The 27771-nt window shown below is 40.8% G+C and overlaps 1 protein-coding gene across 1 annotated transcript in view; it reads left to right on the top strand.

The window, feature by feature from the left end:
- MAN1A1 (mannosidase alpha class 1A member 1) overlaps positions 1-27771 on the top strand; it is a 154850-nt gene that overhangs the window by 39330 nt on the left and 87749 nt on the right. The window contains exon 3 of the mRNA XM_089652188.1: positions 18650-18744. Coding sequence (XP_089508314.1) covers positions 18650-18744 — 95 coding nt within the window. The remainder of the gene's footprint in view (positions 1-18649; positions 18745-27771) is intronic.

Here is a 27771-nt window from a genome sequence, read left to right as displayed (position 1 = left end):
TGGAGTCAGTGCATCAAGAGCCACCACACACAGATGGATCCTGGACATGGGCTTCAAATTTCGTATTCCTCTTGTCAAGCCTCTCCCGAACAACAAACAACGTCAGAAGCGTCTTACCTGGGCTAAAGAAAAACAGACCTGGTCTGTTGCTCAGTGGTCCAAAGTCCTCTTTTCTGATGAGAGCAACTTTTGCATCTCATTTGGAAACCAAGGACCCAGAGTATGGAGGAAGAATGGAGAGGCACACACTGCAAGATGCTTGAAGTCCAATGTGAAGTTTCCACAGTCTGTGTTGATTTGGGGAGCCATGTCATCTGCTGGTGTTGGTCCACTGTGCTTCATTAAGTCCAGGGTCAACGCAGCCATCTACCAGGAGATTTTGGAGCACTTCATGCTTCCTTTTGCAGACGAGCTTTATGGGGATGCTGACTTCATTTTCCAGCAGGACTTGGCACCTGCCCACACTGCCAAAATCACCAAAACCTGGTTGAATGACCATGGGATTACTGTGCTTGATTGGCCGGCAAACTCGCCTGACCTGAACCCCATGGAGAATCTGCATTGCCAAGAGAAAGATGAGAGACATGAGACCGAACAATGCAAAAGAGCTGAAGGCCGCTATTGAAGCATCCTGGTCTTCCATAACACCTCAGCAGTACCACAGGCTGATAGCTTCCATGTCACGCCGCATTGAGGCAGTAATTGCTGCAAAAGGGGCCCAAACCAAGTACTGAGTACATATGCATGCTTATACTTTTCAGAGGTCCGATATTGTTCTATGTACAATCCTTGTTTTATTGATTGCATGTAATATTCAAATTTTCTGAGATTGTGGATTTGGGGTTTTCATGAGCTGTAAGCCATAATCATCACAATTATGACAAATCACGGCTTGAACTATCTTGCTTTGCATGTAATGAGTCTATCTCATACATTAGTTTCACCTTTTAAGTTGCATTACTGAAATAAATGAACTTTTGCACGATATTCTAATTTTTCGAGTTTCACCTGTGTGTTTATGTGTGAAGAGGAATTGCACTTTCCAAACATTTTCAAGCCTAACAATGCTGTAGTGAGTAGAGCAGGTGGGCCCCTTGTCAGCAGAAACTGGGCAAAGCTGTTACTGAGCAGGGTGGCTAGATAGTCAGCACTTGACTCCACCTACTGGCAGCATCAGATGTATGGGCTGACCTGCAAGCAAAGACATCCAAAAGGGGAGGATTGCGAGCTGGATTGACACATCTTGGAGGCTGCTAGGCAGATAATGTTCCATCAGCCAACGAGGTGTAAATCAGGTCAGTTACAGCTACAGTGTTTTCCCCTTTTTTTTTTTTATATCTTCTATATCTTTTGTATGGTGGATTTACTTTTTTTTCCTGAACGTTAGATTTAAAGTGATATTAAACCCAAAACCATAAATGTATTAGCTTACCAGTCATTTTAGATGTGGTGGTTGCATTTGTTTTCTTCCCCTTCTTTTTTCACCTGGTGATCTGGCCAGTAACACATCTTTATGTATTAGTGAGACGGTACTCTGGAGAAATGGACACAGCAGACAGCAGCATTGTCAGCCTGGAGGGGATGGGAATGTTAAATGTATTAGCAGATTTGAATACAATAACAAATTAAAGCCAAACTGCAGCTTACACTTTAGTTTTCAGTTAGAGCATTTTTTTTCTCCTTTTTGGGATAAAGGTTTTTAAAGGTCTAAATAAAAGCTGATCATTTTAATCGCCTCTGTCAATGATGAATGGTTTGCTTCATCCATGTAAATTGATACATTCTGCTGGAGAGCTCAAACTTCTGAAAAAGGAAAATAGAAGAAAGAGAAAAAAGGAAACTAATGCAGCCATAACATCTAAGAATTGGTAAGCTGCAATATAATATTTGATTTTGAGTTTAATACTGCTTTAATTTTTTTTTATAAAAAGAACAAACATGTCATACTCTGTGCAATGGTTTTGCACAGAGCATCCCTGATCCTCCTTTTCTGGTGTCCCTCAAAGGCACTGCTGGCTCATCTCCCCTGCATGTAAGAAAGCAGAGGGAATGGCAGAACAGAACAGAGATTTCACACAAAGGAAGCAATACACAGAGAACAGGTTATATTTTCCTACAAGTTCATGGTACAGCAGACCTATCAGGAGTTTGAAATGTTGGGGTAACATATTTAAAGCTTTAGAACCACTTTAAGTGAGAAATAGTCAAGCTGTGGACAAAATAGCTGCAAAGGGATTTAGATTCAAAGAATGAATGTTGCAAGCTATGCAAAGGTGATAATTGAATCAGTTTGATTTTTGACTAATTATGCTGTGTTAAAATTAATTAAAAGTAAGTATTTAGACTGCCATGTAATAGGTTGCAAAATAATTGTCAGATTTTTGTGGGTAAAATGGTATTTCTCAATGTTTTTTTTTATTTTATTTTTATATTTTTAATTATGTAAACATAACTTTAGTTACAGTCACCTCCTTAAGCTTAGAAATATTGTAATTGTCGAATGTAGGAGACACATAATTAACTGGCTATATTGTCCATTTTATCTGTCAACACTGCATTCTGGGAAACTGCTGAAGGTTCCCAAGAAGAACATCTGTGTCTGTGTTTAAAATGTCTTTATTTGATCATTTATACATTTAAACAGAATATGTGGACGATGTTAATATGTTGACAGCAGCACACGTACCATGCAATGCTTTATTTGTTCAGAGGAAACCTAACAGCCCACTGGGGAGCTTTTTGTCAGGCCATTACATGCAAGCAAATGTAAAGGAAGGTCCTTTTTTTATTTTTTTTTTTGGCCTGAGGGTTGGCAGGTTTTTAAAGGAGAAGTGTAACCAATGCTTTTTTTGACCATACTTCTCTTGTGGATCAGAGGAGTGCGCTTGGTTTTGCACTCCTGTGACCCAGATTCAGAGGACAGTGTGCTAAAGACCGATGTTGGCTTATGTGTCAGAGCCACACTGCACTCTGCAGGGATCTCGACAATGTCGGGATCCACCCATATGCCTGACCCTGGCTGCTGGCTCAGCCTCTCAGCAGATTGCTGATTGCCTGAACCGACTGTTCCCACTCCCTTCACAGCTTGATGCTCCAGTGAGTGCTGGAGGGGCAGAGCACAGAGCGGTGAGTTACATTCACCACTCTGCTCAAAGTGCACCCGACAACTGAGCGATCAGCAGCATTTGTTTGCTCCTCTTTGTGGGTCCCCTGCTGGCGCTCTAAGATCCTTTCCCACAGTGGCGCACCTGCAATCTCAATCCCGAGCTGGGCTTTGTGCATCTATTGACACACACAGTGCTGCTCAGCCCCACCCCCCTGCTCACAGGATTTGATTGACAGCAGCAGGAGCCAATGTCTCTTCTGCTGCCTCTGTGACCAAAGAGATGGGAGAGTTGCGGACTAGCACAGCAGTGGCACGAGAGTACTCAAGTAAGTATACCGGGGGTGATACAAACACTAGGACATTTTTTTTTACTTTAATGGAGGTTTCCAAAACGAAAGTCTAGCCTTTTGTAACACTTTAAGACAAAATATTTCTACCGATGTTCTGTGGTCACTTGCATGTTGGTGTAAATTTCTATTCTTATTTAAAGAAGCATATTGGAAAAGTGCTGAACCTGAGGTTGATCATACGTTAACTACAGGCAACCCTATCTAGGTGCATACTGTAAATGACAGCAGTTGATTTATCACCAGTAAATGTTTAGTGAAAGTTGTATTCACTGCTTTAGAAATATGCCCCAAATTCAAAAAGTAACTATCAAAGCATTCTACAGTAATTTTATAAAACTTGTATTTCTTTCAGTGTAGCATATTACTAAACCTCTTAGCAACATGTGCTCACTTCAGCTCAATATTAATCGTTATTTTAGGAACTCAGAATCCCAAACTATTGAACTTAATTTTGGATAAGTCATGTTAACAGCAGGAATTTACTAGGCTTAAATAAGCTTTGCATTTTTGTGACCCTGTACTGTCACCCTTTCAATTAATGACAGAGTGAAGAAGTGCTTCAAAAGTAAGGCTTGCCTTGACTAATCTGATATGAATGTATTTTTCAGAGTGTGTGTCCTCTAGCACTAGTAGTTAACAGGGAGGAATGGTTGTACAAAGGATTGCTAATCTCTAAAGATGCTTATAGGAAACAGTCACCAAGAAGTGTCCTAACCACTGAAAAATCTTTTATATTGGAAAAAAAAAAGTTTCACAGTGGAATATGTTGTGGTTTGAACTGTTACAGTTAGAGTATTTCTCTCTGAAAAAAAATATACTGAGACCCTGCTTTTTATTAATATTTTAGAATGGAATTGAATACTGATCTATTGCTCAAGTGTGTGTGACCACTAAGAGGTGAACATGCAGCTAAGTTAATGTCTGTTCTCTAGTGCAGTGGTTTTTTTCCACATAATGCTTGATGTAAGCAAATAAAGTGTGCATAAACTATATGCCTACCTGCCTTTTGCCTTAACCACTTTCCCTCCAGAAGATTTACCCGCCTCCATTTTTTGCAATACGGTGCTGCGTTTTTAACTGACAGTTGCGCGGCCGTGCAATGCTGTTCTCAAGTGAAATTTATGTCCTTTTTTCCCACAAATAGAGCTTTCGTTTGGTGGTATTTGATCACCTCTGTGTTTTTTTTTTTTTTTTTATTTTTTGTGCTATAAACGAAAAAGCTAATTTTGTGAAAAAAAATAAAAAATTTCTGCTATAAAACATACCTAATAAAAAAATGTTAAATCTAATTTCTTTATAAATTTAGGCCAAAATGTATTCTGCTACATATTTTTGGTAAACAAAATCCCAATAACTGTATATTCGTTTTTCAAAACGTTATAGTGTCTACAAACTATGGTACATATACTGGAATTTTTTGTTATACTAGTAATGGCGGTGATTAACGACTTATAGCAGGTTTGCAATATTGGGGTGGACTTTTTTTAGACGAACTGGCACTTTGTCGGAACCAGTGACGCTAATACAGTGATCAGTACTAAAAATATACACTAATCACTATACTAATGACACTGGTTGGGAAGGGGTTAACATCTAGAGTGATCAAAGGATTAAGTGTGTGCCTAGCTATGTGCTTGGTGTACACTAGATGGTGCTTTTCTTATGGGAATGACGGATCATATTCTCCACTGCAGAGATAGACGATCAGGGGTGTGGAAATGTTTTTAAAAACTACTTGTCCAGGGACTAAATTGGTGTCCCAATCTACTTGTCCCTATGAAAAAAATAAATTTTAGCCAAAACCTTATTTAAATCAGAGGTGCTTTATGGAATATCTGGGGCTTTTAACAACAAAAGGGGCTTTATGGCGACTTAAACGTTTAATATTTTTAACATTACACTGTTTATCTCCTCCTCCCCTCCCTGCCATTCTTCAGCACTGCACCCAGGGACCTGCAGGGAGGGGAGAGACCTTGCAGTGTAATGAGCACAGTTTGGCTGCTCATCAGGAAAGGGAAGTGTTGGGCTTATCCTTTTATCCCTTTCACTGCCAGAGCCGGTTTTTGCTTTTTTTGCACATGTTTAAAAAAATTATTTAAGGCCTAAAGATTACACAAAACATAAAATGTATCCATCAGAGTACCCCTTAACATAAAATGTATCCATCAGAGGAAAGGGCACTCTGATGGCCACGTAATGTGGAACGGGGCACTCTGATGGCCACGTAATGTGGAACGGGGCACTCTGATGGCCACGTAATGTGGAACGGGGCACTCTGATGGCCACGTAATGTGGAACGGGGCACTCTGATGGCCACGTAATGTGGAACGGGGCACTCTGATGGCCACGTAATGTGGAACGGGGCACTCTGATGGCCACGTAATGTGGAACGGGGCACTCTGATGGCCACGTAATGTGGAACGGGGCACTCTGATGGCCACGTAATGTGGAACGGGGCACTCTGATGGCCACGTAATGTGGAACGGGGCACTCTGATGGCCACGTAATGTGGAACGGGGCACTCTGATGGCCACGTAATGTGGAACGGGGCACTCTGATGGCCACGTAATGTGGAACGGGGCACTCTGATGGCCACGTAATGTGGAACGGGGCACCCTGATGGCCACGTAATGTGGAACGGGGCACCCTGATGGCCACGTAATGTGGAACGGGGCACCCTGATGGCCACGTAATGTGGAACGGGGCACTTTGAGTGTAAGGGGGCACTCTGACGGGAATGCCTGATGTAAAGGAGCACTGTGGTGGACACGCTAGATGTGATGGGGATAAATGATGTGAAGTTGCACTCTGAGGACGATACCTAATGTAAGGGGGCATACTGATGGGCACACCCTATTCGGACCAAGGCCAGATGAAAATTTTAGTGACCGGACCTCCTTGAATTTTAATTCAATACTCCTGATGTAGGGTATACCCTTTAATATGGCAAGTTTTGAGTGGTAACCCCACATTCAACTCTCCTAGAGGAAATACCCTGCTGTATTTCAATGAGAGCTGGAGTACATTGTTACCGGATTCTAGATTTGTGCACTATATAAAAATAATATAGGAAATCATTTATTCATCACCTACAAAAAGGAAATAAGTTTAAATATTTAATAATCACCTGCCTAGAATCTGAAAACTGTGCTGGCCTGGTCATTATGTCTATCACCCCCCCCCCCTTCCGATCCTTTATTTTATAGTTGTATGTAAGCAAAGCAAGCTATACTTTTTTTGTATGTGAATTGGCCTTCTCTTCTCAGAATAATAAATATAAAATGTATTTGTAGCATTTTGATCTGTAAATCTACAAACTTGGCAGAGAGAGCCTGACATTTTGAGTTTACAGTATCCCTTTGACTGCTAAAATCAGTTGCTTGCATTTTTTATTATCAACTCTTTTGTCTATGAGGAAGCAATGTTTAGCATCAACCCATAGCTCCTGTCTCTTGGAACCAAATCCATCTGTCCCTTCCTAATCTATCTCTCTTTTTTGTATCTGATATACAGCTTAAGTTATTTTAAGGAGGACTAGTAGAGAAAACCAATTTGTGAAAAATGTGCCTCGTTTCCAAGTCACAAAGTTGGGAATATGTTGACCCATAGTCAGCTAGAGCAGTGAGGTTTTAACCCTTGAGTAGGGTAAACCTTACTGTGCACTGTTCGAATTTCAGCCGATTCTTCTGAATCAGCCAAAATAGTAATAGAGTGGCCCTGCAGGCTCAGCAAAAGTCAGTACCTTTTGTTGAAGACAGGCCAAAAATTGTGTACTGAACAGTGCCTGCGGCTAATTGGGGGGGTTTTTTTTTTTTCTTTCTCCACCAGCTGAAAAAAATATCTACTTTACATAGACGTAAATAAAAATCTAAACCATGTACTTTTGTAGTTTTTAACTTTTTTTTTTTTTTTTAGTGGCTCTCACAGCATTTAAACACTATTAAAGGGCAGATGGGAGCTTTAGTTCTCGTCACTCCAGTTGATACCTGCCTTTATGTGTTGCCACAGTGGTTAAGAAGCAATTTGCTGAGTGTGTCATGACATCAAGTCACTAAATAGCTTTAGAATTAAAAGAGAGTCAAATTTATGAGGCTAAGAATGCACCTTCTGCGTGCACGGTTTTCAGTGATGAGCATCTAATTGCAGTTTCTTTTTCCAAAACCTATTTCTCTCTCTAGCAGCCTACAGCAAGTCAGGACGCCCATGGAGTCTGTGTCATAGGATAGTTTATATGCAAAGTGCTACCTGCTCTGTTCATACCTCAGCACACATTAATATAATGACGGTTTGCTGCTGCGGCTTTTCTATACACAGTACTAAATGTAATAGGAAAATTGGGAACCAGATGCTTGAAGCTTAGCAGAGGGTACGTGATAAAAGATTCTTGCGATTACCAGCGGATTCATGGATTGCTCATTGAAGAGGCAGCTGCTGTCTGCTGTGATACAGACTAAATACTGATGACCTTTTCTCTGCATTGTTTGTAGGCAAAGGAATATTTTCACTGTTTAGTTTTGCTTCTTTTTTTTCATCCATTAAAAATATGATTTGTTTTTATTTGTTTTTTTTTTTACTATAGGACTCATATGTACAGCATATATGATCTAGTGAGATACAACTGGGGGAATGTTAAAACAAATAAATTTTTATTGGGGAGATTTCCCTTAACTCGTGTTATGTAGACTCAATATAAAGCAATAGGGGTATATTTCTGGTGTGAGGGAAATCCCCTCCTAGACAGCTGTCACAGGACAAGTCTCCCCATTCCTCCCTATTTCTGCTCTGATGGCACCTCAAATTTTAGATTTATTTTCACATTCATTAATTTATTCCCAGTGACTTTGACCATGATAATTAGTGAATTTCCCTAATGCACACCAACAGCAATACTGCCATACTGGCAGAGGTTCTAACCCCCTCCAAACTCTATCCAAATCTTAAAAAAAAAAAAAAAAAAGCGATATGCTTTAAAGCGGAGTTCCACCGTATTTTTCGCTCCATAAGACGCACCTGACCATAAGACGCGCCTAGGTTTTAGAGGAGAAAAACAAGAAAAAAAATATTCTGAACCAATGGACTGCAGACACAGTACAGGGAATGACCAGAGACTGCGGACACCGTACAGGAGATGACCAGAGACTGCGGACACAGTACAGGGGATGACCAGAGACTGCGGACACAGTACAGGAGATGACCAGAGACTGCGGACACAGTACAGGGGATGATCGGAGACTGCGGACACAGTACAGGGGATGATCGGAGACTGCGGACACAGTACAGGGGATGATCGGAGACTGCGGACACAGTACAGGGGATGACCGGAGACTGCGGACACAGTACAGGGGATGACCGGAGACTGCGGACACAGTACAGGGGATGACCGGAGACTGTGGACCTTTGGGGAGGGAGGGGAACAGGTACCCGAATTTGACAGGTACCCGCTCCCACTTCCGTGGAGTTATCCTTCCTTCTTCCAGCGGCGGCTTCTGTGACAGTCGGGTGCCCACTGCGTATGCGCGAGAAGCGCTGCGCTTCGTGAATGGCCCGGAGCCTTCTGGGACCTCTCGTGTCCCAGAAGATGCCGGACCATTCACGAAGCGCAGAGCTTCTCGCGCATACGCAGTGGGTACCCGGCTGTCACAGAAGCCGCCGCGGGACGACTGCAGTGCTGGAGCGAGGAACAGGTAAGGTCCTGCAGGAGAGAAGAACTGAGCGGTCGGCCCGATATTCTGACATGGTGGCGGCAGAAATACCGGACAGGCCGCTTTACATTCGCTCCATAAGACGCACTGACATTTTCCCCCCTTTTTTGGGGGAAAAAAGTGCGTCTTATGGAGCGAAAAATACAGTAAGTCAGCAGCTACAAAAACTGTAGATGCTGACTTTTAAAAAAACAGCCACTCACCTGTCCCACTATCCCACGGTGCCCCCGCCGAAACCCGTTTCACCAGCCGTCCTGTATTCCAGGAGGCCGGCATCTTCAGTGTGGGCACCTGGCTGTGACAGCTTTCGGCTTCACAGCCGGGCGCCCACTACGCATGCGCAAGTAGCGCTGCGCTTCCTGAATGGCCCCGGGGACTGGCCCACTCCCTAAAGGTGTCAATCCTTAATGGGAAGTGGGGGGACCAATCTTTATCCACCTTCTGCCAGCCCTATAGTACAAAGACGGGTGCAAGGTGGTTCTCTCATTCTGATAGGACGTCATATGACATTCTACCATTCTCACTGCGCATGCGCGGCTTGGAGCGCGCAGCTTGGCGATCGCCGATGCGCTGTGTCCCTTGGACACAGCGGATCACGGAAAGAGCCGAAGATTTTGGCTCGGTCATGTGATCAGCTGTGTCCAATCACAGCTGATCACATGTAAACACGGAAATGCCGGATATCGGCTGTCACACTGACAGTTCGAGAGGAGAGCCGGTAATCGGCTTTCCGCAGAGAGGACATGTACACTGATCTTCAGGGCACTGATGATCAGTGTGGCCCCAGAAGTGCCACCTGTCAGTGCCACATGCCAGTGCCACATCAATGCCACATAGTGCATACCAGTGCCCATCTGAGCTGCCTTTCAATGTCACCCATCAGTGCCAGTCAGTGCCACCTATCAGTTCCAGTCAGTGCCTCCTATCCGTGTCATGTATCAGTGCTGCCTTTCAGTGCCCATCAGTGATGCCTGTCAATGCCCATCAGTGCAACCTACCAGTGCCACCTATCAGTGCCCATCACTGCAGCCTCATTAACGCACATCATTGAAGGAGAAAAATCACTTATTTACAAAATTGTATAACAAAAACGAAGAAAACTTTTTTCAAAATTTTCAGTGGTTTTTGGTTTGTTTAAGAAATAATAAAAATCCCAGCGGTGATTAAATACCACCAAAATAAAGCTCTATCTGTCTCAAAAAAATGATAAAAATTTCATATGGGTACAGTGTTGCATGACCGCACAATTGTCATTCAAAGTGTGACAGCGCTGAAAGCTGGAAATTGGCCTGGGCAGGAAGGGGGTATAAGTGCCCTGTAGGCTAGTGGTTAAAGCAGAATGTTCCCTTTTGGGTGGAACTCCGCTTTAAGCATTTTTGTGAGCAGATATTAATTAACCATTCATTTTTATGTTTACAGTCTGTCAAATTTCTAAGTATTCTTATAGAATAGTACGGATCTGTCTATCCCGCTCCCCAAAGATGCCAATCTGAGGAGCGGGGGACATTGGCTTAAAGCAGAACTTCCCCTTTTGGGTGGAGCTCCGCTTTAACTTCCATAAACAGCCTGGATGTGTCTGTGAGATGGTGGCAGTTCCATCTTTGTTAAATGTTTGTATCACTTTTGCTACTGTATTCTGACTGATCATTAAAGCTTTGATGATCATCTTGTACCGTTGACTTTTCTTGTGCAAAAAAATTAATTTATTTCTCAGGCCTTGTGACATTTCTCTTCCATGTGGTGAGAGCATGAAATTGGAAGGGATTTTCTTTAAGTAACGCCCTTTTATAATCCAATATCTGCTAGACACCTGTTAAATGAATAATTAAACTCCCCTGTAGTTAAATTTTTGTTAATTAGGATTTTAAAAGTTTGCTTTGCTCCTAAGACTTTCATTCGGGTGTATTACATTTGCAACATGGTCTTCAATGAATTAGGAAAAATACTTTTTTTGCATGTGCAAATTAACAAATTATGTTTGTAATCAATGGTCCCCATTTGTTGGAGTATTTTGTAGTATAGTGTCCTATAGAAAATGTTGATTCTGATAGGAATGTAAAGGTTTTCTGACAAATTTGTTGGTGTGTACTCAATTATGCTGAGAACCGGTGGTGTCTGCACTAATTACATTTTGGGTCCCTTCTGGCCTGTTTCTACTGGCCAGTAAAGCAGCCAGTTGCTGTGGTCAGTGTTTGAATAATTGAACACTTGGTTTTTGGGCATACCCAAATACTTTGAAGATAAGCCAGGGGTCATTTTCAAAGGTAAAGTGATCCCAAAGGTGTACTGTAAATGGTAAATTACATTATAAATTTGGTTCTCCATTCCATTCACCCTTACCTTCTGAAGCAAAACCAAAAATGTAATACATTGCAGTTTACCAATCCTTAGGTGTAGTGACTGCATTAGTTATCTTTCTTTGGGCTTGCTTTCCTTTATTTCACCTGGTGATTCAGCCAGTAACACACTGCCTGTCTTCCCTGAACGATGGAAACTGACTGCTGGAAAACGTATGTTAAAAAATATCTGTTTAGCCGCGTTTGCATAACACGTTTATGCGTGTTTGCATTTAGAAGCTCTTTTAAAGATAAACACAGGAGAACCTCCTAAATGCCCAGAATGCACTGAAAAGTGGTAAATTATTAACTATTTCAGACTCGGAGAAATACAGAGAGTAGAAGCAGAGATAGCAGTATGTGTTGAGATTAGCTTAGGTTGCTCATTAACATTTCTTTTGTTTCCAAGGGTGGGAAAGGTGTCTGGTGGAGTGAGTCCACCTCGCAGGGGGTCTTCATGAGGAATTTGAGGTGTGAATTTTCATTAACATATCTTTTGTTTCCAAGGGTGGGACAGGTGTGAATTGGTCATTACAATGTGTGACAAGCTTGGTAGGAACATCCTGTGTTCAGTGTTTTGTACAGTTGAGTACCTTGAAAACACTTTGCATGCATTTTTCATGACGAAAAAAAGGCTTTGGACAGCATCGGGAACTGGAAGAGTTAAAAAAAAAAAAAAAAAAAAAAAAAAAATGAAAATGCTTATAAACACGATTTGCCGCATTTACAAGCGTTTTGCATTTGAAATGCTGATAAAATCGACTGCTGAACGCATGTTTTCTGCGTTCAAAAAAACGACTGTAAACTCAAATGCCTGTAAACGAAGATGTGTACATGGACACATAAGAAAACATTAGGGTGAGTTCAGAGGCTACTGAAAAAAACGCTGAACAGCTCCTAAATGTGAGTTTATCAGCTGCAGTGTATATGAGCCAAGGGCTGTCTGCATTCTGGATAAAGTAGCAAGGCATACAGCTTTCGGCAGCATCGTTGTCAGTCTGGGAGAGGGTAGTGTTTAAACTAGCAGATTTAGATGGACTTGACTGACAAACTGAGGTAGAACTCCAACTAATACTTTTATAAACAGCTACAGCAAACTGTTTTTTGTTTTGTTTTTTTGGTTTTTTTTTTTCTTGTGTTATTTTCAAGTTTCAAAATTTTTTATTGAAATATTTCAGTATAACAGGGTATAAGAATATTGCAGAACATGAAATACAGTTCACATTCAAGTAGAACAAGGCGTTAGAGTGGTGTGCGTTCCCCACCATTTGGCTAGGGCTTACAAATGTTTAAGTTGCATTGGCCTGAGAGGTGTGCTCGGTTAGGTGTGAACCGTATTGAGGTGGTGGTGGGTGTTGTTGCATAGAGAGGGAGAGGAACAAGTGGAAGGATGGGGGCGGGGGGGGGGGGTAGGGGGATAGGGGGGAGATATGCACCAGTCTTGGATGAAGGGTCTAGGAATTGCAGAGGAATTGTCAGTCTTTTACTGTGCAGTTTAGGTTCTGTAGCCATCAAGACCATTGGATTTTGAAATGGTGGTAGGATGTGTTGATGGGAGCTGTGCTCCTTTCCATGTCGCATTGTGTGTTGAGATCTGATATAAGTGTGGAGAGGGAGGGAGATTTAGTAGAGTTCCATAGCTTAGTAAGATTAGTCTTAGCAGCTGATAGAGTATGAATAATAAATGTACGCGAATCTCTGTGGAATTTGTCGATCCCTATGTGGAGGAGTGCCAGGGCCGGGTTTGGTGGGATTGGGGTATCAACGATTAATGTGAGAAGATGAAAAATGTTGTTCCAATAGGATCTGAGGGATTTACATGCCCAAAGTATCTGAAGAATTGATCCTGTTTCTCCGCATTGTCTCCAACAGGCAGATGAGCGCTGAGGGTAGTATGAGAGTTTGGTTGGTGTTAGGTACCATTGATGTAGGATTTTCATATATGATTCCCAGTGGGAACTACAACGGGATGCTTTATGAGTAATTGTTAAGGTCTTCTCCCATGTGTGTGATAGAATTGGTTGAGAAAGGAGTTTCTCCCAGTTGGAGAGAGAGGAAGATTGTAGGGAAAATCGAGAGTTGGTTATATAAGTGTAAAATGTTGAGATCCCTTTTTTTGGGTACTGCGGTTTAAGAAGTGGTATGCCGTGGATGGGATTTTCAGACAGAATGGGATATTTACTTTCTGTATGGAGTGAGCTATTCTTAAGTATGTAAACTGTTCATTGTTGGGAAGGTTGAATTTTCTCTGAGGGGTGTGGAAGGAATCTAAAGTATGGGTTGTATAGAGGTCTTGTATGAAGGAGATGCCACGATTTACCGTTGTAGCAGAGGTAGGGAGGGAGTGATGAGATGAAGTACTGTAATTGGAGTAAGTATTTGTTTGGTTTCTGTCGGGTTTAGGGTGAGAAGATCACTGTCGTAGTAGAGGCGGGTTGGTGGGGATCCTCAGGTATTATATGCCATGTTTTCAGTAAAGCAATACCTGCTTCTAGATTTTTAATCGTGTGTATTCTTCCCTGATGTTTGATGGTTAGTTTGATGGGAAAGCCACATTGGTAGCCTATTCCATGGTTTCGTAGGGCCTTGGTGATGATCATCTTTTTGCGGTTAAGGAGAGTGGCTTTCGACAGATCTGCATATAATCTGATATTTGCATGTGATGGCGGGAGCTGGGGAGGGGGGGGGGGTTTCTGGCTGCTGTCATTATTTTTTCTTTTATATGATAAAAATGAATGCACGCCAGGACATCTTTGGGGATGGACGCTGATAGGAATGCGGGTTTAGGTATTCTATGCGCTCGATCTATGGCGAGCTCCATGTTTGAGAGAGATGGTATGAGGTGCTTCATATATTGTTGAAGATATGCAGTTAGCGAATCATTAGTGATATTTTCAGGGATGCCTCTGAATTTAATAATATTGCGTCTGGAACGGTCTTCTAGGTCCGCCAGCTTCAGGTTTATTTGCACAATTTCAGAAGTGTGGTCATCGTGTGCGTCAATTAAGTCGTTATGCGCTGTAATTACATCTCCCAATCTCGTCTCAATATGGAGTAGTCTGTGCTCTTGTTGCTGGACCGCATTTGAGATCTGGGATACTGATGTGGTTATATCATTATGTAGTGTCTGCCGTAAAAGATAGTAGCATGTTCTTCATGCAGATTTCTGTGATGGGCTGATCTGAGGCAGGGAAGGACTCTATTAAAGATGGCTCTGTGGTATGCGGAGCAGAGGGATGGCTGATAGTCAGTTGGATGGTCTGAATCTAGACGAGGTCTAGATTTTGCTGGGCTGCTAGTGGTGGGTGACAGAGGGGGAGATAACTCAACTGGGTCTCCAGGATACAGAGGAGAGTGAAGTCTGTCATGCAGCAGCTAAGATCTGTTGTCCCCCTCATGGCTGCTGTGTGCTGTGTCCATGCAGCCGGCGCCATCTTTGATCCCTGCCGAGACAGCAGGGAAGAATTGGGTAAGTTTCCCTGGTTGCTCAGGAGCTTTGCGGCGGCGAGGCATGTCAGGTGAGGGTTGTACACCCTTTATGTATTTGCCTGTATGCTCAGGGTCGGTGTGAGCTGCGGGTGGACGGAGCGGAGCTCAGCAGACGTCCATTCGGGAGCCAGCCGCGCATGCGTCCCCTTCTTGTGTTATTTTTTCTTTATTGGGTAAAGCATAAAAGATGAGAGGCTGCCTGGCATTGACAGGCTGGACAGTTTAAAAAAAAAAAACATTTTGTATGTGAAGTCCTTAATTTACAATTTACATCAATCGTCAAATGGGTTACATTTGACAAGACTTGGCTAGATTTCGACAGTGCTGTGATTGATTACGACAACACTTTTTTGTCTCATCTGTTTATAATACATTTTGAATTACTGTCATATTCCAAGCATTTTTCATTCCTTTTGAATGTAGCGTTAAATGTTTTTTCTTAATCAGAAAAACTAAGGCAGATACTTTCAGGGATACTAGACACCTACTAACAAAGCTCTGTGGAAAGCCCATCATACTCCTGTTCACTCCCTGCATGCTTCAGGGTTTTTTTTCGTGCCCTTTAGCAAAATATATTTTTCTACTACCAAGATTCTTCAGAAGCTTCAGAGCAACTGGGGCTTGTTTTTGCTTTTTCCATACTGGCTGTTCCTCAGCTCCACCCTGGGGGCCTTGACCCCTCAGGAAGAAGCAGCAGGGCTCACCTGTAATGTTTGTCCTTTGAGCACTAGACTCTGCCTTTTGCACTCTCCTACGTACTTGGTGCAACATGTTGTTAGCTGCAGAGTGGTCTACAACTCCAAGGCTGTGGTCCACCCATCTGGTGAAACCCTGTCCCTGAAGACCCATAAGGAGATATGCCCACCTTAAGGGTGTAGACTGTCTGAAGGGGGTATGTTCACCCAGGTTCTGTGGTGCACACTCCAGCCAGTGTGCATTTACGAGCTGCGGGTTAGTAGGGGCCTTTCCTTGTAAGGGAGCTTGGTATGCACTACTAACTGCCCATGTTGCACCCCCATAGGAGTTTATACCAGAGCTCCGTCAACTATTTTAATTTATGGTCAGGGGCTAGTAACAAAAGCCACAGCTTTTAAATTTAGCATCAATTGTTTCCCCTTCCTGACACTCTGAAGCCCATTTCAACAGTGGTCCCTGGCAGCCACTCTACTCTCTCTGTGGGAAATGATTATTTAACTGTGCAAGCACCTTCACTGTCTTTCACCCTCTCCAGAAGCCGCACCGCCGCTTCAGGGCTTCTTAGGGGCATAGTCCCAGGTGGCAAGCTGACTCCTCTCATCCTTGCACTTAGTCTCTAAGATCCTCTTACATCGTACACAGTTTGCACATTACACCTTAGCGGTTTGTTGGTTCTTGGGCATCAGTGTAGTAGTCCTGTGGGCTCTCCTGCATCCCATTTCACTGACTTCCCAAGGGTGGCAGCGTTGCAGTCTATGGACCTCATGCAATCTTCCTGGACCCTGCTAGAGTTTCCACGCTCAGGACAGTCTTCCTCAGCACCCTAAGAGTGACAGCTCTGTGTTTTTGTAGTGAGCAAAATCACTCCCATGATCACAGACTTTGAATGCAGGGGATGCAAGGATGCGTCTTCTACAAAGTCCTTCTGATTCCAAGTGGCTGCAAATGATGAGGATTAAAATACCCCATCTCTTATGGATGAGTTTGGTACATGAGGAGGCTCAGTCTCTGAATATAACTCCCGTGCTTAAACATGCCATCTCTGTTATTCACACAGTCCACATAGGCTTAGATTTGCATTAGCCTCCCTCAGTTGTCTCAAAAATTTCCAGCTGGGGTTCTCTTAAGGGCCACCAGCCTGTTGACAATTTTTTGTAGTCTGTTTGGCCTAGTGGCTGACCTAATCCTGCAAAGGTGTTCTTCAAAGCATTTTGCCCAGCAATAGCCTATTGAGGAGGGGTTCCTTAAAAATGGTCCAGTGTATCTGGCTATTCCTGTTCTTCACAAGACTTGACTGTTCTGTGGAGGACATCCCAGTGCTTAAAGAGAGCGAAAATACCCTATTGTCCCAAGTGGTCCCTGCACTACGACCTTCATTTGAGGTCAGATCCGTTTGCCAGACCTTAGACATCTGGTCCAAAATGTATCTAGGGGTCCTGGTTCTAGCCTAACAGATCTTGTAATCCTCCTCGACTTGGAGCACACAGGCCTGTGGTTTTCCCTTTATTGTGTGAATGGGCTGGTGGATAATTGGCACAATATTTTCTGTATTTATTTCTTCTTGAGTACCCCTTGGCTCAATGTTGGTTTGTGGAGCAGCAGTGCTAGAAACGCCTCCTGTGTATGCCCTCTTTGGCGAATCCCTGGACAATTTACAAAGTCGGTGGGGTAGAATGTACCTTTTGCCACAAAAGAAGGGAAAATCTTCATCTAGGAAACCCTCTACTTCCAGAAGCCTGAAACTCTGTTCCACTGGACCCCAAATCCACCAAGTCTTGAAGCAAATTTCTCTCAACTTGTTAGAGTAGAGTAGGATTATTTTTGCATTCATCTAGAACATTGTATTGAAGGGCTATTCACTAGATTTTCTGTGTCTGCCTCCACCCTGCTTCTTGTCAACTTTACCAGCATCTCTTCAAGGTTAGATTTTTCTCTCATTGTCTGGATGTGGTATGCACTTTTCAAATTTATCTCTCAGCTACATCTTGCCTTCTTCTGTGTGACTCTAGTTTTCATTCCTGAAAGTCCCCTTAGAGGACGGCTCAGTTCTCATTTCATTATTGCTAGGTGGATTCAACAGGTCATCTTTCAAGCTTATGGCCTCAAGGGCAAGGTCCCCCCTTTCCAGTCAAAGTGCTCTCCACTAGCTCAGTTAGAGCTTCTTTGGCTTTTCAGCTTATCAGATTTGCAAGGTTTCCACCTGGTCATGTTCTCAAATTCGTTGAGTTTTAGTAGATGAAAGCTGGCATCAGCTGTGGCCTGAACATCAGTCATAAGGCTCTTCAGGCGGCTCTGTAGGCCCTGAGCCACCTCATTTACCCTTCTGTTTATTGCGGGCCTGTTAGATTTTGTTTGCTGCGTTGCCAACCCCTCAATTTGACTGCCTTTGAGCATCCCTATATTATCTGAAAACGCATCCCGTGTCCCGTAATGTATGATTAAAACAGGATTTTTTTCTTATGATTAATCTTAGGTTTTTTGAGTTGCCCTAAAATCCCCTTTCACGCAGTACATTACAGAACACCAGTCCCTCCCTTCTCTTTCCTATGATCCTACTATTGCTTGCTAACAAAACTAATGCATGCTGGGAGTGGGACAGGGTTAAGGTAGTTGCATGACTCATTGTACCTGAATACTTATCCTGTGACCTGTAATGTACACCATGAAAAGCATTTTAAGAATTTAAAAAAAACTATTACGGTTTTTCATTTTTTGGGGCATTAGAATCCATGGGTGTTGGCTTTTTTTTTTTTACTTCCCATTTCCTCTTTAGGGTTTTTTCTTCTCCTGATGATGGTATTAGTAAGAGGGGCAGGTGATTTTTTTTTTTTTTTTTTTTCTCACCAGGGACACAGATACCAGTAAAAATATTCCATTTCAAATATCCAAAATGTGTCTTGCAGCTCCCCTTTTAAGTCTTGATGTAATTTTTTTTTCATGAACTGATATATTTCTTGAATCTTTTTTTAGATCTTTAGAAGAAAAGCAGTGGAACTGGGAGAAAAACTGTTACCTGCTTTCAATACTCCAACAGGAATTCCTTGGGCACTGTTAAATATCAAAAGGTAAATATGTTTAGAATTATGTACATTTCTAGCCAGCACTTTTTTACATTTTATTTTGTTCTATTACTTTCTGTTAATGGGAATGATGCTATTTGCTGTTAAGTACAACCAGAAATTAATAGTGAAATATTTGTTACTTTAAGGTGGGTTTGCAAAGCTTTCATACTACATGGATATTTTGCAGTGGTCCTTGAAAAATCTGCCACTTATATTTTCTTTGTGATAAGATGTTAAATGTTTAGTATTGCCTTTTTAATGTTTTATAGCTATGCATGTTTTAAACTTAACTTTTTTCTTAGTTGTATATATGATTATACATAGATATATATGCTCAAACTGCACATCTATGGGTCTGCCAACCCTTTAAAAATGATGTACCATATGTCAGTTGCACAAATGCAGAAAAATCAGAGATTAGGGCAATTTTAACTGATCCAATGATGAAATAATGCACCTGTTACATTTTGATTCAAAGTGTCATGTTAAAACACTTGATTAATCTAGAGAGATTGATATTAGAATGTGGAAATCCCCTTGGTCTGCAAAGCTTCCCTATTAATCCACCAATGTGATAGGTGGCAATACTGCCAATAGAAAGGTTTGGGAGGGGGTTAACCAAACCAGACTTCAATTAATAAAGCTGATATTTGAATTTAACCACTTGAAGAGTGGACTGTTTCACCCTCCTTCCTGCTGTTTTTCAGTTTTCAGTGCTGTCACACTTTGACAATTACTCATTCATGCAACACTGTACCCACATGAATTCTCTATAAATTGTTTTTTAGACAGAGCTTTATTTTGGTGATATTTAAAAGAGAAATGTGGGTTTCATTTAAAAACAAATTGCGATCATTTTAATCACCACTGTTTTTTTTTTTTTGCTATATAAAGTAAAAAAACCCAAAAACTTATTTTTCTTAGTTTCCGTATAAAACTGCAAATAAAGGAAAATCTATCTTCGTAAATTTAGGCCAAAATGTATTCCGTTGTATTTTTTTGGTGCAAAAAAAACAAATCTGTGTATATTATTTTGTCTGTATGAAAGATATAGATCCGACAAATCATGGTGTTCTGACTGCCTGTCTCATTTCTTGAGCTGCCAGGACACTTTTTTTGGGGTCATGCTTAGAATCTAAAGGCATCTGAACTTTTGCATTTGAAGTTCGGGATGCTGTTTCTGGTTGGTGATCAGGTTAGGCTGGCTCTGGTGATGCTGTACTGGTGTGACAGTGATCAGGGACAGGCTTGCTGGTGCACACTGGTCTGTCACTGGGACAGGTGTTGTTGGCTGCTCTGGTGACACTGGGACAGGTGTTGCTGTTTGCACTGATGACAGTGTAAAGTGTGAGGTGGTCAGATATTGGTGTGACGGTGATCAGATACAGATATTGCTGGTGGCACTGGGATAGGTGTGGCTAGCAATCAAGGACACAGGATGACTGCACTGATCTGTGACAGTGTACCCTGGTGTGGGTAGCAATCAGGACACTGTAGTTATCTCTGGTGTCACAAACCTGGGTGGTTCAGACTGAGCACATGATATCAATGCATTAGCAGAGGTTGTTGTGGCTGAATACTGCAAGTTAAAATAGTCAGTAGGTTCAGAGATATAGAAAGTTAAGCTGGCAATAGATGGGTAGAATTTTGACCGTAAATTCTTGGGAAACAAAGTTTTTCTTCTCATTAGTTGTCAAATCAATGTTACTTTTCAATCACTGTGACAAAAAAAATTCAGTGTATGTGGTTTTCATTCATTTTAAAATCACATTGTTTAATGCAAGCAAAATCTTTTGAATGACAAACAAATGTTCTGAGAATTTTCTTACAAATTTTCCTAAGACTTTTCCTAAGAATTTTCGTTTTGAATTTCTATCCAGCTGTGGCCAGCTTTAGTTATTTTGTAATCTTAATCTTTCCTATTAAAGTCCGTCTTGGGCCTTCATCTTTATTTCTAATGAGATCAGTAATTCTAAAATTTACACGTTACACATTTCCTGTGCACTTTGACACTTTGAGTGTCCTCAACTGGTTGAGGTTGCTAACTATTAGGGCTTAAATCCGTTACAAAAAAAAAATCAGATAAACCCCGTGAAAGAGAAATAATAATTGTCTTTCTGCCCATGCCCCCATTTTTTTCTCCCAGGGACACAATAGTGATCAGCAGCTGACAAATGGAGCCACAGTGCTGCAGGAGCACTATGTAGACATCCAACACGCACACTCCCCCCTGATTCTGTAGTTGGCATAGCTCTGCAAACTGTTAATTTTATTCCTCTATTTTTTTTTATTATTTATGTTTTGGTAAAAGCTACTTTAAAGCATAACTATACTCTCCCCCAGTCCAGCAATGCAACGTCTCTGACGTCTCAGCGCTAATGTCCTCTGTCTGGCTTCTTTGTGGGGTCCTATCCGACCACGCAGCCAGCCTTCTACAATGCTTGTAAAGATGGACAGAAAATGATTTTTCTACAACACGGTTTTTAACCCATTCTTATTAGTCCCCCTCTCCTTGTGAAGCCAGATATGCTTGACTAAGTCCCTCGTCCAGGTCCCACTCTGCCATTGTTTTGTGGTGGGGGGGACAGCTGATTCAGTGCCATGACAGCCCATTGGTAGAAGGACCAGGAAGTAAACAGGAGGAGAGAAGATTTGGGGCCAGCGCATTACATGACTTTGGCTAAAGATAAGTAAAGCATTTTCAAATTGCTTTTTTTTTTTTTGGTTTGCTTGTATATCAATATAGTGATTAATTAAAGAGTAGTCAGGAAGTGTGGCAGGGTGAGGAATAAATTGTTAAGTGGGGCATTAAATAAAAAAAAAAAAAAAAAAAGACTGTTAGGTTCATAGCAACCAAGCATAATAGGTTAGAAGAAAAAGGTAACCCTTGCTTTGCTCCATTTTTTTAGTTGGATTTGTTGTTTTTAAGAGGCACCACCTTCTTCCCGCTTAATGAATTGACAAAATAGTATGTGTGTGTGTGTATAACTTTTTTAACAAGAAATGGATGCCCTTTTTACATTTTCTGACTATGGCATGTGTGATAAATTAGTTTTCATGATATTTTACCACATTAAGAGTTAGTTTATACTGTACCTTTAATCATCCATAGATTTTATATTAAAATTATATAATGTATAAATGCATTGGCTCATGACACTCTGCATTTGCAGTCTTTTGTCTCAGTGTCCTGTTGCTCTATTTGGATAATGACAACTTGTATGTCCTCAATAAAAATGTATGCCCTTCAGAATCTCATTAGGTGCCTTTTGCTTTAAATGGCATGTGAAAGACAAATTTGCCCTGCTAAGTGCCAAATTATTATGGAGGATTGCTGAATTCTTTTGTGCCTTTGCCACGCAAAATCCTAACACAAAACATCTCATGGATCTGGCATTTATACCACAGGGATACAACATGAGTGGCATTTTTTTACAATGACGAATCGTTTCTAAATACAGGAGTGTTCCTTTAACAAAGTACCACCTTATCCAATAAATATCCAAAAGTGCATTGGCAAATGAGTTGGCAGTGTTATAGCAAAGCTTTGAAATAAGCATATTTTTAGATGAATATTTCCCTTTACTTTGGTCCCTTAGGCTACTTTCACACTGAGTTTTTGAAGCACTTTGGTGGTAAAAAAAAAATCACACCAGTCCATTGCACTTCTGTTGTGGTGTAACAAATACTGCTTGGTGCATTTTTGGGGCATATTTGGTCATTTAAAAAAAGCACCACTCTTTGCTGCATTTTCAATGCATTTCAACAAACACCTGGTGCATTTTTGATGCAGTTTTAGTGTTATATGTCCTGTGAAAAACGCACCGCAATTGCGGTAAAATCGCTGCAAAAGTGCATATGCCTTCTTACAGTGTTTTTGCTACAGATTAGTTTGATAGTGCCCTTATACAGCGTTTCTAATCCCATTTGTCCTCCGAACTCCTGAAAGATCTAATTATTAAACGTCTTTTAAAAAGCCATTTCTCAACATCAGGTCAGGTATTGGGCATAATTTCAAACAATGTAATTCTAGTGAGAATACTACATTAAAACGAATTACATGTTTGTAATTACAGATAAAACTATCATAAATCATTCTTTCTATTTACCCTAAGTAATCGGGTCAAATTTCAATAATACAAAAGCAACATGTAGCAAATGTTTGGATTGTCCATAGTGTATTTGAGCATTTGGTAAAGATTTTTGAGGTAAAGACTTGTTCACTGAATTTTTTTTTTTTTTTCTTTTTTCATACTGTCAAATGTATCTGAAAACTGTAACTAAAATAACGGTGTAATCAGATGATACTTTCAGCAAAAACCCCTTGTGAAAATCTAGATACAGAGATCTAGGCTGTGAAATTGCATACAAATCTTGACTTTACCTATAAACAGTCCACTTTACCTTGCTGCCTCCTACTTTTTGAGCCTCCCTATTGGTCACTGAAGCAGTGCATAACTTTATAGAACCAGGATGGAGACAAAGGAGGATGGGACAGGTAAAGAAGGCAAGCTTAACACAGGCTCATATTTAACATGATTTTGAATGTGATTGCTTAATTCTGAACACGACTACATCTCCAGTTATAAGTGGGTGTGAACACTTATGCAACCACATTATTTTAGTTTTTTTATGTTTACTCCCCCCCTAAAAGATTTCAGTTTGTTTTTCAACTGAGTTATACAGTTTATAGGTCACATTTAAAGGTGGTAAAAGGATTCCCGTGTGAAACGTAATGTGGTTTCAGTGTAACACTGGCTAACATCTGCAGTATGTATAGACATCTGCAATCTAAAAAATCTCCTTAATGGGGGACATAAATGGCAAGAAACTTACAGCAGTTCGATCCATGTCTGCCTGGCTTAAGTTTTTTATCGGTTTTTCTGTGTTGTCATTATTTTCCAACATCTGCCTAATCAAGCAGCCTTGGTATAATCACTCAAACAGAGTACTGTACTGCCATTGTGATTGTTAAAGGAAAACTAATGGTTTTTAGGAAGGCTTTTTTTTTTCAATGTTTATTTAATGTTTACGTTATACCTGTTTACTGTGTGTGTACAGTCTTTGTTTTACAAACAAACCCATAATACATGACAAAGGATTCATCCATTCTGCTTCTGGATGGGAAAACTAAAACACTGTGCCTCTTTTAGTAGCACTGCTCAATGCAAACAAATCCACTTCCACAAAAATCTACTATTCTACCTGGTAATACTCCTTTGCCTGGTGTGAATACAGGCACTTCAACCCCAGGGAGAATGCTCTGTCTCATATTCTGGCCTTCCTACAGTCGGCCTTGACCAGAATTTGGCATTAGGAACTCTCAAAGGTCAGGTTTCAGCCTTGGCCAGTCTTTTTCAAAAACTCTGCCTTCGCACTCCCTTTTAAAATAAATAAAATACTTATTTGTCGTGTATCTTGCTTAAAGCCCCCTTACAGCATACAAGATCCTGTTCTTCCTTTGGTTTGGTCCTATCTGCCCAGAAACCACCCTTTTTAAGATATTCCCATACATAATTTTCCTGTAAAGTGTTTCTTGTTGCTTTCACATTTGTCACACATGTCAATGAGCTGGTGGCTCTCTCTTGTAAGGATCCATTCCTCATCCTTCACAATCTTAGGCTTATGCCCAAGACCAACTTTTCTTCCTAAGGTGGTATCAGTCTTCCAGTCCTCTACCAGGGCAAATCTCCCCCTGCGCTTTTGTGCACCCGCTTGTTGGGCCTGTTTACAGTTCTGTTTGCCTAGTTGTTGCCCACCCTTCTCATTTCATGTTTAGAGACATCCCAGGGTCTATGAATATTTTATCTGTCCTGTACTGTATGATTCAGAAAAGACGCATTTTGAATTACCTGTAAATTCCTTATTTTGAAGTACAGGACACACACCACCCTTATATTCCTTGGTTACTCAACATTGTTTACTACAAAACTGGGGGCTCGCAGAGTGGGGTAGAATTTAGTGAAGATGCCCAAGCGGTATGTTCTTGAAAGCATTACCAGTTTCCAGTTACTTAAAGATACAAGCCTTTAACCCAGGATCTATGAATGAATACTTTGCCTGTATCCTGTACTGTACTCCATGATATGGAATTTACAGGCAAGTCAAAATTTTTTTTTTTTTTTGTCGTCTTGCCTATAAAATCCTTATTTTGTAGTAAATTAAGAGATACAAATGCCTCCCATCTGTTCTTTCGATCCACTCCTACTTTTGCTTGCTACAAAACTGAGGCAAGCTGGAAGTTTAAGGCACCACAGAGGCAGCCAAAAACAAAAAAAGGATAAGTGTCAGGCAGTCATGAACCTGGGGAATCCACCTAACCACCTTGGGAGTCACGATATTGTTGCCAACATCCCAGAAGGTATAAATAAAACATTTTCCCCATACATAAAATGGGACTTTTAAGGCAACACACTAAAAAAAGTATAATATAATTTTTATTACAAATATTAAAAAACAGATTTCTCACAAAAGAGCACAACTGGTTAAGGACAACATATGTAAGGCGGCTAAGTGAAAGGTGCATGCTTAATATGACAATAAACCCAAAGTAGATGCATTGACATCTGGGCTTGATAAAATGTACACAGAGACAGTAGTTACCTTGTGTTTTGCAGGTACCTGGCCCAGGTAGAATTTTTTTCTCCTAGGCCAGCAAAGGGTAATAACATATTGTCTTTGTGACACTGATGGTCTTTCTGAACGTAACTGGTAATATCTATATCTCTGTGAATTTGACAGTAATAATACTGTAACCTGCTCCCACAAAACTGCCTCCATGAATCTTCCCCAATGTCTTATTAGCATTCACTTGATACAGATGTGCGGATAATATAATTTCCAGCTGTAAATTTCTTTAAAGCTGAATTCTAGTGAATGGTAAAAATCTTCCCTTGAAGTGGGGCTGTCCTCTCACTGCAAGAGTTTAAATGCTTGTGTAGGTCCAGGGGAACTAGAAAAGCAGTATAACTTGCCTGATCCTACGCACCCACAAGCTCCCTCCAGACTGTAAGGCTCTCTTCTGCAGTCTCTTCTGCCTTATGCTTTAGTGGTCACAGGTCCTCCAACACCATCAAGATCAACTCGGGGCCCATAGCCCTGCTTTGGATGCAAATATACCAAGGTAAAATCCCTACACTGGAGTGTAGGGGAGCACTGGCAAGGGTAAGTAAACTTGCTTTTCTCATTCCATAGACCTAAACAAGCAATTAACCCTTGCAGTGTGAGGGCAGCCCCACTACACAGGAGGATTCTTATTTTCCCTGGAGTTGGTCTTTAAATACATAACACCGGAGTTAAGTGTACTTATTCCTACTAAGTAATGAACTTTCTTAATGTTATAAATTTGCATTCCACAATGATTTGACTTTAGATGGAAACCGAAGATACAAATAACAAACAGTGGGAATTGTCGAGAATTGCAACCCTAACCAGCTCACAGCATGAAAATGGCTCTGAAAATGCTCTGCAGCTAGGAATACTAATTTTGTGCCTGTTTGTCTTTTGAAAGTTTTATGACTGAGTTCATTAAATCATTCATTTTTTTTTTTTTCTACTCAAATAATTTGCTTATTTTCATCAGAATTAATGCAGCAACATAAATGCTCGACAGGGAATATTTCTTATTCAGATTCTTGGTGTAAGAGTCCATTAGCTAATTAAAGTCATATTTTTTTTTAGAATGTTAAACAACACTTGAAGGACCCTGTACCTAAACTTTATTACAAATACCACTGACATTTAATATTCGTATTGCTTATTGTTTATAAGTATGGAAATTGTATGGGACTAATGGATCCTTATTTTTGTGCACTTTACAAATCAAGATGAGCTGCCATCTGAAATACACTATTTTGCCAAAAATATTGGGACGCCTGCCTTTACACACACATGAACTTTAATGGCATCCCGGTCTTAGTCCATAAGGTTCAATATTGAGTTGACCCACGCTTTGCAATTGTAACAGCTGCAACTCTTCTGGGAAGACTGTCCCCAAGGTTTAGGAGTGTGTCCATAGGAATGTTTGACCGTTCTTACAGAAGCGCATTTGTGAGGTCAGGCGCTGATGTCTGACAAGGCCTGGCTCACAGTCTCCGCTCTAAGGTGTTCTATCAGATTGAGGTCAGGACTCTGTGCGGGCCAGTCAAGTTCCTCCACCCCAAACTCACTCATCCATGTCTTTATGGACCTTGCTTTGTGCACTGTCATGTTGGAACAGGAAGGGGCCATCCCAAAACTGTTCCCACAGAGTTGGGAGCATGAAATGTTAAAAAAAAATATATATATATATACATACACACTCCTCCTTCCTTTCAGTTTTCCATTCTTGTTATATTGGAGAATAATATTTTTAAGCATAGAAGAGTTTGATGATCTGCCATTCACTAGTGGTAGATGAGTTTTGTCAATACTTAATGTTTATTAAAATTGCATTTCAGAAGTGTAGAGTTTATACTTTCTTTAGTAAAAGAAAAAAAAAGTACACAAATGTTGTTTTAAGCAGACTTTTTGTTTTTTATTTTTCTTCTAACATTTAAGAACTATGTAGATTGTCCTTGGGAGCCAAGGATTTGGAATAACTCTACATTTTAAAACCACAGTGCTTTATGGTTGAGTGTTCTACTACTTCATATGTCTCCTAACTCATGACAAGATAGTTGCCTGAATGTTAAAGTACAAAAGCTTTTGCTAGCATATGCTATCTCTTTAAATATTTAAAGAAATTGCATGTTTTAGAATTCTGAGTAAGTCTGAAATATGCGACTAGACAAGCATAAACTATTACAATCTACAGAACCCACTCAGATCAACAATCTATAATTTGTCAGTTTTGTACCGACAAATTATAGTTATTGTAGCGTGAACATCAGCAGCTTTCCGAATCATTTCAGGCTAAAAATTTTAAATGTGTGATCCAAGGGTTAATCATGTTTAGCCTCAAAATATCCTTTCCAGTTTTTGGCCTTGTGTGTCCTCCTTAGCATTGAATGTTTTTTTTTGTTTTGGAAGGATGATTTGATGTGCTTGTTT

Source organism: Staurois parvus, unplaced genomic scaffold (assembly GCF_062004578.1).
Source record: "Staurois parvus isolate SC_StPar_1 unplaced genomic scaffold, SC_StPar_1.0 ptg000672l, whole genome shotgun sequence".
In the NCBI taxonomy this organism is placed as follows: Eukaryota; Metazoa; Chordata; class Amphibia; order Anura; family Ranidae; genus Staurois; species Staurois parvus.
This window is presented reverse-complemented; position numbering and strand designations above follow the sequence as displayed.